At 39.3% G+C, this 14,489-nt stretch overlaps 1 protein-coding gene across 1 annotated transcript; it reads right to left on the reverse strand.

The window, feature by feature from the left end:
- Positions 1 to 12,586: 12,586 nt before the first annotated feature.
- Positions 12,587 to 14,117, reverse strand: LOC121317859 (heat shock transcription factor, Y-linked-like). Its single transcript, XM_041253956.1, has 2 exons — positions 13,566 to 14,117; positions 12,587 to 13,348 (listed from the first exon to the last, which is right to left on the reverse strand). The coding sequence occupies exons 1-2, from the start codon at positions 14,115 to 14,117 to the stop codon at positions 12,587 to 12,589; spliced, it is 1,314 nt and encodes a 437-aa protein (XP_041109890.1).
- Positions 14,118 to 14,489: the final 372 nt, after the last annotated feature.

The raw sequence follows: 14,489 nt of genomic DNA on the forward strand, positions 1-14,489 counted from the left end.
GTTATCTTGTTATCTTGAGATAAATTGAAATGGCAAGGTTTTACCCCCAGTTGATTTTGTTTTTATATAATGACAGTTCTTTCACAGTCTCGTCTGTCAATAAATTATAAAGGAACTGAACTGATAGGAATGAAGGATTCAGGAGAGTCCCATTCCGTCCTATACAGTCAGAAACAATGTGTGTCAGGGGAAGGATCATGCCTTTAGTGGCTATAGTGACATTATTTAATACCTGTTATTTTTCACTACCTTCCCAGTTCTGTACAGACACTTTTTTGTTTTCATTAGATATCTCAGAAACTCCTAGAAGCCTGAACCCAAGTCTTTGTCTGTATAAGAAGGAAGATTGATTCATAGTTTACTATTTTAAGCTCACTTTTTGAAAAGATAGGCAATGATTAGCAGCAGTGACATAGTACTTAATAAGATAAAATCATTATCACAATTGTTTTCTGTTTTCCAGTAATGATTTTATGACGGTTTAGTTTCTAATTTTTTGCTTTCAAATGTCCCAGTGCAAAAAGGTATTGATAATAAATTAGTTAGAAAAGTTTAATTTGTTAATTATATAGCTATATACATGTTCATTTTTAGATATGCATAAAAAATATATACACACAGTATAGTCACATACATATTGATAGTGAATTGATAGAACACATTTTCATACAGATACAATTATATAAATCTAGCGAGGATCCTAGGAGGGGGGTGAGGCTAGAAAAGAAGGGGGAGGAAGAGGACGGAGGGGGAGGCGCTAGATGAGGGTAAGGAGAGGGGGAAGGGGGGTGAGAGGTAGCATAGGAGATAGGTTGGGGGAGAAGAAAAGGACTAGGGAAAGAGAGGAGGGGAGAGGGGCTAGGGAGGAGGGGATCCTAGAGGGGAGGAGAGGAGAAGTGGAGGGGAGAACGCCCCATATCTAGATAAGGTAAGGGGGGGAGGGGGGGAGTGAGTGGATGAGGGGCTAGGAAAGGATCTAGGAGGAGGCTATGAGGGAGAGCCAGGAAAAGACCCTGGTCTGTGTGCCTCGTAGATTGTACCTCAAATCTTAATGATGGTCTACAGCCGTCAAAAATAATCAGATGGAGTTTTTGCAACAATAAGATGAACCATACTGTAGAATTATTCATATTTACCCATGTATCATCCAAGATATGAAGCATGTGATGCAGTAAGATATTTGAGTTCCTAATGCTGTGTTTGCTTTTCCCCCGTTCCACACCAGGGTGCAGGATTTCTCCACTAGGAGCAGGTGGAGTGAGGTCTGAAGGTCAGTGCACCTTTCAGCACAAGAGCAACTTCACAAAAACACTTCACTGGATTAATATGATGTATTTACCCCGAGATTATCAGTGAAAACTTGTTTAAAATTTTTCCTATATAATAAAAATAAAACAATCAAGTACATTGTAACCTCGCTTAATAACATTATAATTGTGTAGTATGTGTGTATTTACCAAGTAACTACTTTGTAAATACACCGTAATTAAAGACACTTGTTTTATCATAAGTCTTACCAATATGCTTTTAAAGCTTCTTTCAGGGCCTTTCCAACAAAAAAGCACAATCATTGACACAAGAATCGAGAAACACCCCTTGAGATGGAATGACCCAACTGTAATTCAATTGTAAAGTTCTTACATCATACTGTGCCACATAAAAGGATTTCTGAAGGAGACCAAGCCCTGTAATCAAGAGCCAAGAGCTGTCATCACAGCCAGCCTCCACATTTACTATGTCTCGTTCGTGGGTTTGAGGGCAGACTAGTGTGTCTGCAGGGTCCCTGCGCTGGACATTGCTGTTTGGGACAGCACACTTTGGGGTGGGGATATTCAGTCAGCAAATTGGAATGTGCTTGACAGCCCTTTGAAGTTTTTGAGTGTATTGAAAAACAAAAGCAGAGGTTAGAAATAGGCCCCTTTTGTGTGTGATCGTGTCGAAAATGTTATTTTAATGGCTATGAATTCTTCCATAGTCCTTCACCTGTTTTTAATGGCATCACCAAAAAAGCAATGTGTATTTTGAAATATTTTAAGTTATATTCCCTGCAAGACTATTCAGGCTCGGTGCCTCAGTGTCAAATACACATATTTGTGTGCCTATTATACACAGTAATATACAGCATGCATTGAGAAAACTGTATTTCTAAAAAGCAAGAGGCACAAAATCAGCCTGATTGAAGCACTGTATAATTAAGTTTTCAGAGGATTTTCATCCAATTATTACCATGCAGTCAAGGGTCATTCCACTGTATATGACCCATCCTCTTCCCTAATAACATCAAAGGGTCATTACTGTAACGTATGGGTTTACTGCTCATAATCATGAAAGTTTCAAAAGACAGCATCAAAACAAAACTTCATTACCATATCTGAAAAGCATTAAAAGCATGTCCTCCCTTGGCTGTCAGCCACACACTTAATTCTTACCACACACCTTGGGTGCGTTGTGAGGCACGAGGCCACAGACCGAGTGTCTTCAACCACCCAAGAAGCATAGCCTTGTAGTAAGACAATTATTACGGCACAGTCATGTGATCTTGTTCACCCAATCACAGCACTTAATTTATCTAAGCCATTTTATAAAGAATAATACAGTTACAGTGTCAACATTGTATTCACTATTCTCTACAAAACAGATACTTTACAAAGTGTGGACATTCTCAGATAATTTAGTATCAAACAAATCAACCTGCTCAGTCCCTACAGTTCATTAGAGTAAGCAGACCGGGCCCAGCTGTTACTAATCTTACTACTCTGCTATTATAATTTCTCATTTCCTGTTAACTCTAGTGGAGATTCCAGCCTCTCAGATTCCCCAAGTTTACTCATCCTGGTGTTTGGTTTCACAAAGACCAAAGCTTTTTTTTTTTCATCCCCTGCTTAATCACAAGTGTCACTGTTGGGCCATACCCACAACAGCTGATTGAAAATGCACTGCCACCAATCTGCAAGCCTCAATCTTATGACAAGCCAAATTATCATTTTGAGTTATCTTGAAATGATTTAAAGATAGGTGAAAATGCATTTTAGATATCTCATTTAAAGATATTTAAAAATTTATTTCAGATATCTGGAAACTATTTAGATATATATATTAAAATATTTAGCATATCTATACATTAATTAGAGATATTTCTAAATGATAACTTGACTTGCCAAACAATCTGGACACCAATAAGCTTAAACGGATATTTCTACCACCACAGTGTCCCTGCCAAGACACTGCCCCTAGTTGGCTGAGAAAGCGTTGCGCCTACCTAACGTTAACCTTCCTCACATTCACACACAGCTAGTGTTGCAAGGCACCAACAGAGAACCTGGTACCATCCAGCATCTGACTTCACTGAGATCCAGTGTCGGCTCCTCCCGTTACAGTCCCCATCTCTCCACTAAGAGGTGGTCCCTCCAGGGCAGATTCGAGACATGTTTAGTGTTGCATAGCAAAGTCAAATCTGGGTTTGAGCCCAAGCCTTTAGCAGTGAAAGGCTTCAATTTAGAATAAAGCATTTGTTTAGGGGTTTGCTGTACAGCAAAGAAAGAGCAAAGTCCATTAATATGTGCAGACCAACAGGCACAGAAAATGTGTTGCAATTGAACAGATAGACTGCACAGCGATAAGGGGATTCATGAAAATTGTAGTGAAGCTAATGGAATGGATTTAGAAAGGTTTTGCATAGTAAAAGCATAGCACAGCATAGGTAAACATTGTAAAGCACAGAGATGTATGGACAAGTACAGTATACAACAAATACCTGGTAAACTGTAGGAAATACATAGCATGCAGAATAAATGCAAAATGTCTGTGAAACATTATTGTAGTAAACTTTTAAAAGGGAATGGAAGCCACTTGATTGATTCATGCTACAGAACTCTAGATAACACACTGTCTGTAGTAATAAAACATGAAACCACAGTTCATCTAAGTGCAATTTTCAGTCAGGAAAAAACATGCTGCTGCTGTTTTTTGTAGAAATGTTTGCAGTCGTAACCGCTTGGCAATACCGCCCACTTGGGCTTCACACTCGGCTGCACAGCCATATCTTAACGCACACTGACAAACAGCAGGCAAAGTCTCAGGCTGCCAGATCCATCTAGTAATAGCTACTGGGAATGGACAGCAATACAAAAGGAAACAAGATTCATAGTGGCTGCTCTAGATTGCACTGCCTTATATAACTATACTTACACTGACCTAGCCTGTATTACACATGCCTTTGGTGAAAGTGAATCTGGCAATTAGTGCTGCTGCAGTAGAAACCTATAAGCATGTAATTTGAAGCTCTACTCTATTAATATATTGTGAAGGTATGGACAAAAAGAGTCCTAGTCCAAAGCAGCTTCAACCATTCCAGGTTTTACTTTCTGTGAGCAAAATTAGCCATACTGTGAGATTATACGTGGTTGTTAAGAGTTTTCAGCATACTTCCATACATCAGCCTGTGCAATCTTTTTGATCAGATATCAGGCCTTGTCAACAAGCCAGTTTGTTGAAATGGTCTGTCCCACACGTGACTGGTAATGTGTTTGGTAAACAGCATTCTGTACTATATAAAAGTTGCACCTCCCAGTTTCAAGTGAGTGTCAGCCACGTTGGGAAAGGCAGATCTTCACTATTAGCAATTCTGGAGAACACTTGACTGCTTATAACAAAAACCAAGACAACTTCCCTGATGGAACAAGCAAGACAGAAACATGCATCCCCCGCCACTCTGTAAATTCAAAATTAGAGCCATCAGTATGACAACAAAGTTGGTGACCAATGGCAATGCATTGTTAAATGACACTTGGTTCTCTAGATATACTTTAATGTAAATAGTGTTAACACATGTACCTATGAATGCCCCCGCTATATCCCTGTTCCTGCATATTTCAGCCCTTGTGGGGGATTAGAAGAGGAAATCACTCCTCCAGAACAATTTAAACACTTCGAAACTCATTTATTGTTCATAAAAACTATTAAAAACCATATGTCTCACTATGGAGTTAAATTAGTACACAAGTACTCTGTAACATGGCTGAATTATTAATGTTCCTTGGCTCAGGAGACAATCGGTGGGTTCAGAATTCCTAGACAGCAGCACGGGACTAGACTCCACTCAGGAGACACGGCATGATGATTAGTAACATATTGACAGAGGTTTCCAGTGAAATACCCCCAACAGTCTCCCCTCTGTGCTCCTATGGGGAATAATTGATGGGAAAGACACAGGTCTGATAACAAATATGGAGCCTGTGTCTCTTATACCCAGACTTGAAAGTGCATTGGAAAACCAGCGAGCATCTCCACACTTCAACCTGCCTCTCATCCTCATCATGTAAGGTTTAAATAAACATGTAATGTTGCAGTCTGTGTATAGATATGCATTTGGAAGGAGTCCAGTGTTAGCCTGGTATCAGGGTGCATGTAAGTTCTCTATTGTAATGTTCCCACAGGGGTACAGGGTAGGAATGGTAAAATGGTCTCTATTGTATAAGTCCATTATATGTGAAAGTGTCAGCCGATGTGAAAGTAAGCATGTTCAGTGCCAAATGAAATGCAAAACTACAGTATATAAGCTTGGAGGAGACTATATTTCAGTGAATTGCTTGGGTTGAAATGGACTGATCACATCTCTGAACCTGTCTGAAAGGTGTTCTTGGTTGAAGGTAATTATTCGACAAGAAGAATGGTTTGCAACAGTGATGTTTCTGTATCTTGAATAACCAATGAATGTAAACAAATGTAATCATGTATCGACTATACCATCTGTTAAGAATCATCTTTTATAAATCAATAAGCCATGTAAATGGAGTCATTATAAAAGTAGAATTGTCTGATTCATTATAATAAATAATAAAGTTACCTCACCCTACAATCATCATCAAATTATTGGGCCATCACAGGTCATTACAGTCTATTGTATGTTTATGAGTGTTCATTGTTCAAGTTGAGAGTGTGTTTCTCGCACACTTTTTGCTGAGTCATGCCTATAAGCGAAGCAAGTGGGGTCGGTCATACAAAGAGTTTACAATCACATTTAAAAAATATGATTACTTATATTATATAGTGTGGGTATAAACTACAAACTTTGTTTTAAAAACAAACAGCAAGGTACCAATTTCAGTTCTGTAGTAAAAGTCAGTTTAATATCTTTAGAGCTGTTTTCCCTTTTTAGTTAATGCCACAAAATAAAATGTATTCCTTCCTTCAGTTCAAGTAATTAAATATGAAATCAATTTCCAACAGGCCTTTCCAACAAAATTCAGCTCCAGCCTTCCTCTGTTCTTCTGACTATAAAAATTCAAAGAGATCACACCTGCCTACCTGCTGAAAGTAGTAATTAGCACTTAAATACACCGGATCAACTGAAAAAAGCATGTCTCAATTCAAGTCTGTTACCAATTTGATTTAGTTATTTATCATCTCTCCAATTTACCAGAGCTTTTTTTCTGTTCTGTAGCTTTGTTTATATATACCTTATCTACACCACCTGCATAATGCATGATCATCACATTTTGAAAATTTGGAATGAAGTGAACAGATACAACATGCTTTCAATGTGTGTTGATCGTGTGTTATTTAGGTAGTGTGGAAAGTGTAATAAAGTTAACTTTGCATGAACAGCATGCTACAGCAGTTCACTTGTAGTGCTTTATACACCTTTAACTGTTATACAACCTTGACAGCATGCCAGGCAGAAAATAAAAAGATAATCATAGGTAATTACATGAGAGTGTGAGGCGCTCAGCCAGAATGATTTCTATCTGGACCATTGAGTCTGTAAAACTCAACCTCCTCTTGTTCCAGTGAGAAACAGAGGCTGCCTATCTGCAACCAGACAAGTGTAAGGATCACAACTTTCAATAGCTGGCATTTTAAAAATAATCCTCCTAACTCTAGGAGAATTTTATTATTAACAGTTGTCTATTCTGGTTACATTTTATAAGCAGTCCTACATTGAACTCTTTCCCATTGGATGCTCATAAAGTAACTTCTTCTAACAGATAAGCAGGTTGGAGAGTCCCATATAATGCAGCAAGCCTAACCTATCCTAACCAGGCACGACAGAGTCCCAATTTAAACCAGTTCCTACTCTGCAGATGGGAACAAACTGGGTTTATTTCAAAGGGCTTTGAACTCCCATTGTCAGAAATGTGCCATTATTAAACCCCACCACGCTTCGATAAACATTGTATTTGAAAATACTGTACTACATTGATTTTAGTTATCTGAAATTTATTGTCCAGGTACATTACTGCTATGCATTGCATAGTGTGTGTAAAACTGTTGATAAGTATTGGCAAATCAATAATAAATACCATTCATTGTACCATATACAGAAAACTATTTTCCTTTGTGTTTTCTGCCTTCCCCACCTGGACATAATTGATACTTTAAAACACAAATTCCACTCAAACAACTGTCAACTAATGTACACACAAATTGAAACAAAAATAGTGTAACTGACAGTTGAACTGAACAGCTGCCTCATAAATAAACTGTCAAATCAAATAGAGTCTGAACTAAATCATTCAATGTACTTTTCATCTGCAACTTTAAACTGCCCTACAGTGAGCAGAAAAGCCCCACGTACCACTTTGAATGAAAGTGGAAGAGGAAGGACTTGAGCAGTGGCCCGTTCTCCAGGACCAGAGGCTGTCCACTCCAGACCATACATACTCTTAAGAACACTCTTAAGAACACTCTCAGCGGGCCCAGCACACAGTAGTGTCTGTATCGTCAAACCAGCTTCATAGTCACCCCATTAGTTCGGCTAGGCTAAACTCACCTGGCTAGCACAGCTCACATGCTTAGATCAAAGGCATTTCTTCTATGTTGACTGCTGATGTCCATTAAATAATTACTATGCCTTATTCAAGGCATTTTGGAGCCCAGTGCTACACAGAACACTCTAACCTGCAAGGAAACTGCAATATTGTAGGCTCTTTAGAACTAGGGTGGAGCTTGGAAATAGGATTCCCGCACTCCTCCAAAACATTGCTTTCAACAGGGCTTGTGATAGAAATGACAGTGTCTTCTAATGCATTTCCTACTCTGAGCATGCACTGTGCAGAGTGAGGCTGCCCTACAGCACAGGAAGTGATAAATAAATAGAAGACATTTTAAAATTAGTTTTCTAATATAGTGCTTTACATTATATTGCAATGTTTTTTTTTTTTTTATCTTGCAATATTTTAAATTGCAGGTGGACCTTAATATACTAAATGGAATAATTGATTGGCCAACTGACCAACCAATCAGAGTCCCAGTTTCCCCTATTCTAGCCCCATTCTCACGTGGCTGGAATGGAGGTTTGGGGGAAGCTTCCTTTGAAGCAGGATCAGGGGGTTAACCTCAACAATCTCAAATACCTGTCACAGCTACTAAATGAAAGCTCTCAGCTTGCATTTCTTACTTTCAGTTAGACATTTCCTATATTGTGTAGGTGAAATGACCTTGGACATGCAAGTGTAAGACACTTGAAAGTAAGACATGTATACTGAAAGTAAGACATGTAGGCTATTTCTTTAACCAAGTATGATACTGGATTATTTCAAAACTGCAGTACAATATAGTGAATGCGTGGGCATGATAGATAAGGTAATGCAATAGTTTAATTAATTAAAACTCTTTATGGCTGGTTTCACAGACTGTTCCTTTGGCTTTTATGATATTCAAATTGCAGTCACTCAAATATTGTATATTTTTCTTTTTTTGATCAGTTGACATTAAAGGGCTTTGACTATGAGTTCAGTGGCTGCTGCTCAATTCTAATTGCCAGTCATTTATGTAACCCAATTTTTGTTCCTGGGTAGTAAGTGTTATTTCCTAATTGCTTATGCCTCAAAAGTACAGAAAATGGCTATTATTCCCCACAAACTTTGCTTTTGTGGCCAGGACAGTGATATTTCATAATATCACTATTTCCAATGGGAACATGGGCAAATGTGTGTCTTTTCGTTCACATAAAGTCAGAAAAAAACAACATATGAATCCAAATTAACATGTATTTATACTAAAGTAATGCAAAGATGACTACAAAAGATTTAGAAGTGAATAGTTTTTCGAGATTTACAATTATACTGTACAGTTTAATTGTAAATCTCAAAAAACTACTCACAGTGTTATGTTTTGTAGTCCAGATCAGCCAAATTGTCTCTACATCAGTTAGCACCAGCGCCACCTAGTTCACAGCATGTTATTGCCAGCAAAACAAAAGGAGACTTGAGTCAAAGCAGCAGATCACTGGCTGGCGTTGGCTCTTCTATGAAGATGTTTTGACTGATCAGGTCTGTGTTACATATATCTGATCAACAAATACAAAGCACAGAATTTGTGCTACTGCAAGGAGAAGCACTCAGTATGATCACAAACATCATACAAAGTTAAGGGGACTATGACGGGGGTGCACAGCTGAAGCTACTTGCCCTTTTATGCAAAAACCTTAAAAGAAACAAAGAATAAAAAGATCTTTAAATTAAGAACTGGGGACCATGCACTAGCGATAATATTGCATTGTTAATAATAGGCAAGGAAGTGGATGAAACACTTATAGCAGTAATTTGTTACCTTTAATGGAAGTCATTCGTTTTCTTAATGGTACAATCAGCTGGGGGTGCAATATGCCATTGCTAATTATCTCAACCTGTGCACAGCAGAACACTACAGTAGAGCAAAATGGAAACAGCTTTGCAACAGATCACTAGTGGAATAATAGGCTATAGTACATATTATAAATGCAGCTTGTCAACTGAAATTAACATATAGTAAAATAGGATTGATCACAGCGTATTGTATGCTGTGCAGACAGCACATCCTGTTTGTAAATTACCCATCATTAATTGTGTGATTTACATTGCCCTCATTTCAGTGATACCCCTCAGCTGTGCTCAATAGTGACATTACCACTGCATGCCTTGCCAGCAACATAGCGTAGCTATACAGAGAGGCAGCAATACAGTCCACTTAATATTAAACTAGGACAACCCCAGGGTTAACCATTTCCTTTTAAGTGAAATTAAGAGGTGACAGCATGATATTATAACTGATAATATTATTATACTGTTTTTAAATGCTAAGAAAAAAAAGGTATTGCCATACAGGATTGAAATTTGGTAGACGGTGCTGCTGCGCATTATGGAACCTGATAAAGCATAGGACTGTATGCTTTGTAAAGCAAGGTATGGTAAAGCACATTGAAAAGAAACATGGCAGATCATGGTAAGCTATGTTAAATGCATATAGTAGTATAACCATGTGGAAAGCATGGAAGAACTTCAAAATGACCATGCATATTTACTGTGCTAAACTTTTATAAGGGTCTTAAAGTTTAATCTTTTTGTGGAAAACAATTACAAGCTATTGTTTTGCTTCATTCTAAATCACATTCCAGATATTCTTTTGAATTTGCAGTTTGTTGCCTGGCTAGTCCATTAGTGTGTTGCAGCTAGCTTCCTTGGCTTTGTGTGTGTCAGTGTCAATGGGAAACCACCAAAGAAAAGTTTATAGTGCCTGAAATACTTACTTAGGGCATAATATTTAAAGCACCTAGCTAAGCTATTCAAACTTAACTATGCATAATGTATTGGTCCTGTGACTTTTAAACAGTTACAGGGTCCTTTAATAACCAGCATGCATCTGTGTTTTAAAGATGCAGTGTCACACAGTCATGTTCACTTCTACAATAAGATCAATTCATTCTTTAATACGTTCTTCAATGTTCTAGTTCACTACTTAAAGCAGACCTTGTTGACAGTCAGGTCTGTATACATTGTCTCACACAATCAGGACACAGGCTTACGTCCTTACTGCAGAAAACTTATGTGCTTTATTCTGAAGCACAGGAAGTAAAAATGCAAATCACATTTTTGCAAAACAGAGCATTGCAGGTATATTTCTGCATTATATTTCAGAATTTCTAAAAGGGAATACATTTATAATCTACTTACCATGTTTTGAAAATTAGGTCACTCTTTGAGCCTAATGCATATCCTGAATTATTATTATTATTATTATTATTATTATTATTATTATTATTATTATTATAATAATAATAATATAATAATAATAATAATAATAATAATAATAATAAAAAACAACTTGGTTAGCAGTCATTAAATTTTATCTAGTAATATAATACGAATCTTTGCCATTACATAAGGATGTCACATCAATTCAAATCTGCTAAACGTTATTGCAACATGAGATGACGGTATCATGAACTGATAAATGACTTGAACTGTTTCTCAGAAGAGCTATGCATTTATTTGATCTCAGTTCGTAGAAAATGACTCAGACACTAATTAGGTAGAAAATGCATAGACCTACAGCAGGCTTCACACTGTGTGGAATACCTCTGACAGCAGAAGGGAATTTAATTATTAACATGCAGGTAGCTGGGGGATTGGATTTCTGCTGAATAAATGACATCCAGATGTAAAACAAATGAAGTACTTATACTGATTGTAACAAATCTGCAAGGTCTTTAAATTGCTCTAGAAGGATTCTTCAAGATCTGAAACAACGTCTGTTCCCAATAATCAATTTTGAGTCTTGTAGGTTCACTGTTGCATACTGAATCTACTATCATCCCTCTTAAAAATCTGTCCTATTGACCGTCTTGCTCACTGTGTCTGAAACTGATTTGCAACAGGGAGATTCAATCTGCAAAACCCTCTGTATTAGACTCAACCAGTGATATCACCATGTTCCTACAGGTGGAATGCAATGACATCACAATGCAGTGACATGCCTCCCTTGTTACGAGTGGAATGATATGACATCATGATGCAGTGACACAGGATTACTTGCTCTGATACATTTACACAATATTGATACCGGACTGGCTGAGCAACTGAAGGCTTTATCTTTGCCTTTTTTTTTTTTCAGTCGTTGCCTGTGTTTCCCCCCCCCTCCTCCTCCCCAGTTTTCTCCCCAATTTGGAATGCTCAATTGTTATTGATATCGCGGTTCAACCCCCTGGCGACTCAGGAAACGGATTGTCATCAACGCCACTGCGGATTGCGGATTGTCATCAACGCCACCAGACCTATAGCGCCGGAGGACAACACAGATCTGGTGGCTCCACTGCAGAACCACAGGTGCCCTATCGGCCACAGGGGTTGCTGGTACGCAGTGAACTGTGGATTCCCCTGGCAACCTAAGCCCTCCCTACCTGGGAGGCACTCACTCAATTGTGTGCTGCCCCCTAGGAACCCCCAGTCATGGTTGGCAGTGACATAGCCTGGATTTGAATCTGCGATCTCCAGGCTATAGGGCGCATCCTGCACTCCACGCAGACCGTCTTTACTGGATGCGCCACTCGGGAGCTTTCTGGAAGGCTATTCTAGATGCTGTGGATATAGGCCATTGTGGTCCTCTTTTTTATGGCAGTGACACCTGTAAGGTCTTACTGGTATTCTCAGTGGGGGATACCTATGTTAATGACAGTTTTTACAGCTAAGTCCACTAAATCCTACTGGGTATAGGTTTTACATATCAAGCACATTAACAACAAAGAATATTTCAAAAGAAACAGAATGAAACAGATATTGAAATAATAGCAGTTTTATTGGCAGTCAAACAAATAGAATATTAAAGTACTCTAGTGGTTCTTGTTGGGCCCCATGTGCTCTGGGTTTCTGGAGGCCCCTCTGGTAGAAGGGGGCCCGCTGGGAGAGGGGCAGTTGCAGTTGGTGCAGTGATGGTGGTGTGGCAGTGCCCGGTGATGGTGCGATGATCCAGACATGGAGAATGCAGAGGCAGCTGCCATCATGGGCATGGAGAACCAGGGGTTGCAAAAGGGCAACCAGCTAGCTAGGTGGGCCTGCATGGGGGCCAAGTCAGGGTACATGGACGAGAAGCCTGGGAAGCCCATCATTGGCCCAAACCCAGGAGCCGGTACTGAGGGCATGAAGTGGTAGACAGATGCAGCTGAAGTGGTGGTACTGCTGCTGCTCGCCTCCATGGCATGGCTAGTGGAGCGGGCAGGTGGGATGTGATGGGGGTGGAGAAGCTGGGGCAAGTAGTTCGCCTTCTCCCCATGATCCCCTGACTTTCCCGGGGTGGATAATGGAGACAAGTTGCTGGCGGCAGTTCTGATGGTCCCCTTGGCTCCCACACTGGTTGAAGGTGCCTCTGTTATATTGGGGGCTGTTTCAGTGGCAGAGGTGGGGTGGGGACTTTGCTGCCCCTCCGAAGTGATCTGGTCCATGGAAGTTCCTGCTCTCAGCTGGCCACCCCCACTGCACTCTGGGTCTTGAGAGTCGCTGATGGGAAGAGCGCTTTTAATTCCAACCCGTCGCTTCATTCTCATCAGAAGGTTGGGACAACCTCTTCGGAAATTGGGATTGTAGTAAAACTGAAACTGAAACACATTTTAACATTATTTAAATATCTAATAATTTTTAATCACATATATAATGACAAGTTTGACTATTGGCATGATTTAAATGTAGCTCACCATTATTTGTAAGATGTATTTCTGTACATAAGAAATATGCTATGATTTACATTAGAATAATGTTTCCATGCATATACTATTTTGAATACTTTTTTTTTTTTTTTTAATTCGTTTTATTTACCTTGGTCAGTATTGCCGCTTCCTTTTCCTCAGCCAAGAAGTCTGTCAATGAAGCGGACCTCTGGTAGTCTTGGCGGATTTTGCTGAATCCATAGAGGTTGAGCTGCCGAATGAAACTTTTCATGCAGTCGGTCTCGAAGATCCTGAGGGGGCCTTTCCTTTCCAAAACTTCCTTCTTAAAGAATTCCTCGTCGATTACCACGCAGCTCCCTTCCTGGTCCCACTTAATAGACTTGAACTGCTCGCTTTCCACGATTTTCCAAAGCTTCCGTGGGAAAGTAAGGGAGAGGAACTCGCCGTCCACTATCAGTCCGCCGTGGCACAATGCAAGACGCGACTTCTTCAGAACCGTCTCTTCGGTCAACACCTGCAACACGTTTTCCTCCAGCATCGACCTCAGCTCAGAGTCCCCGCCTGCTGTTTGATCGCAGATTGAAGACACCGAATGGAAACTCGACTTTGCTACGTCTTTGTTGTTGGAATCGATATGTTCAAACTGATGAGAAGAGGTGCTAGGCACAGCCGGGGCTGAACTTTGGCCGGCAACCTCCATGCCCTCTTTTTCTATTTTTATTGTTGGCTCAATCGCTGCCATATTATTAGAAAACGATACTTCTAACTAATTTTAAGAGCTGGCATTAAATAATCAGAAACCAGCTAAGTGTTAAATGACATATTGTGTCACAGTGTTGGATGATACCTTGGGTTCCAAGACGTCACAATGGGAAGACTGCAGCATAATGCAAATTATCACAATGGTAAATGGCATCATCACAAATTATATATATATATTTAAGTAAAAAGATTAAAAAATATATTATGTCAAATACATAGCAATTACCGCACTCCCTATATGCCATGTTAAAATATTTAATGTCATGAGTTTCTGAGTAACAGACTGCTGGCATTTTAAATATTTTTCCAC

Source organism: Polyodon spathula, chromosome 7 (assembly GCF_017654505.1).
Source record: "Polyodon spathula isolate WHYD16114869_AA chromosome 7, ASM1765450v1, whole genome shotgun sequence".
Lineage (NCBI taxonomy): Eukaryota > Metazoa > Chordata > Actinopteri > Acipenseriformes > Polyodontidae > Polyodon > Polyodon spathula.

Bases quoted from the DNA above. Each gene is read 5' to 3' on its own strand.
- LOC121317859 (XM_041253956.1), bottom strand. From the start codon at position 14,117: ATGGAGGTTGCCGGCCAAAGTTCAGCCCCGGCTGTGCCTAGCACCTCT. The intron at 13,349-13,565 runs GTAAATAAAACG...AATGTGTTTCAG, and splicing joins AAGCGGCAATACTGACCAAG to TTTCAGTTTTACTACAATCC.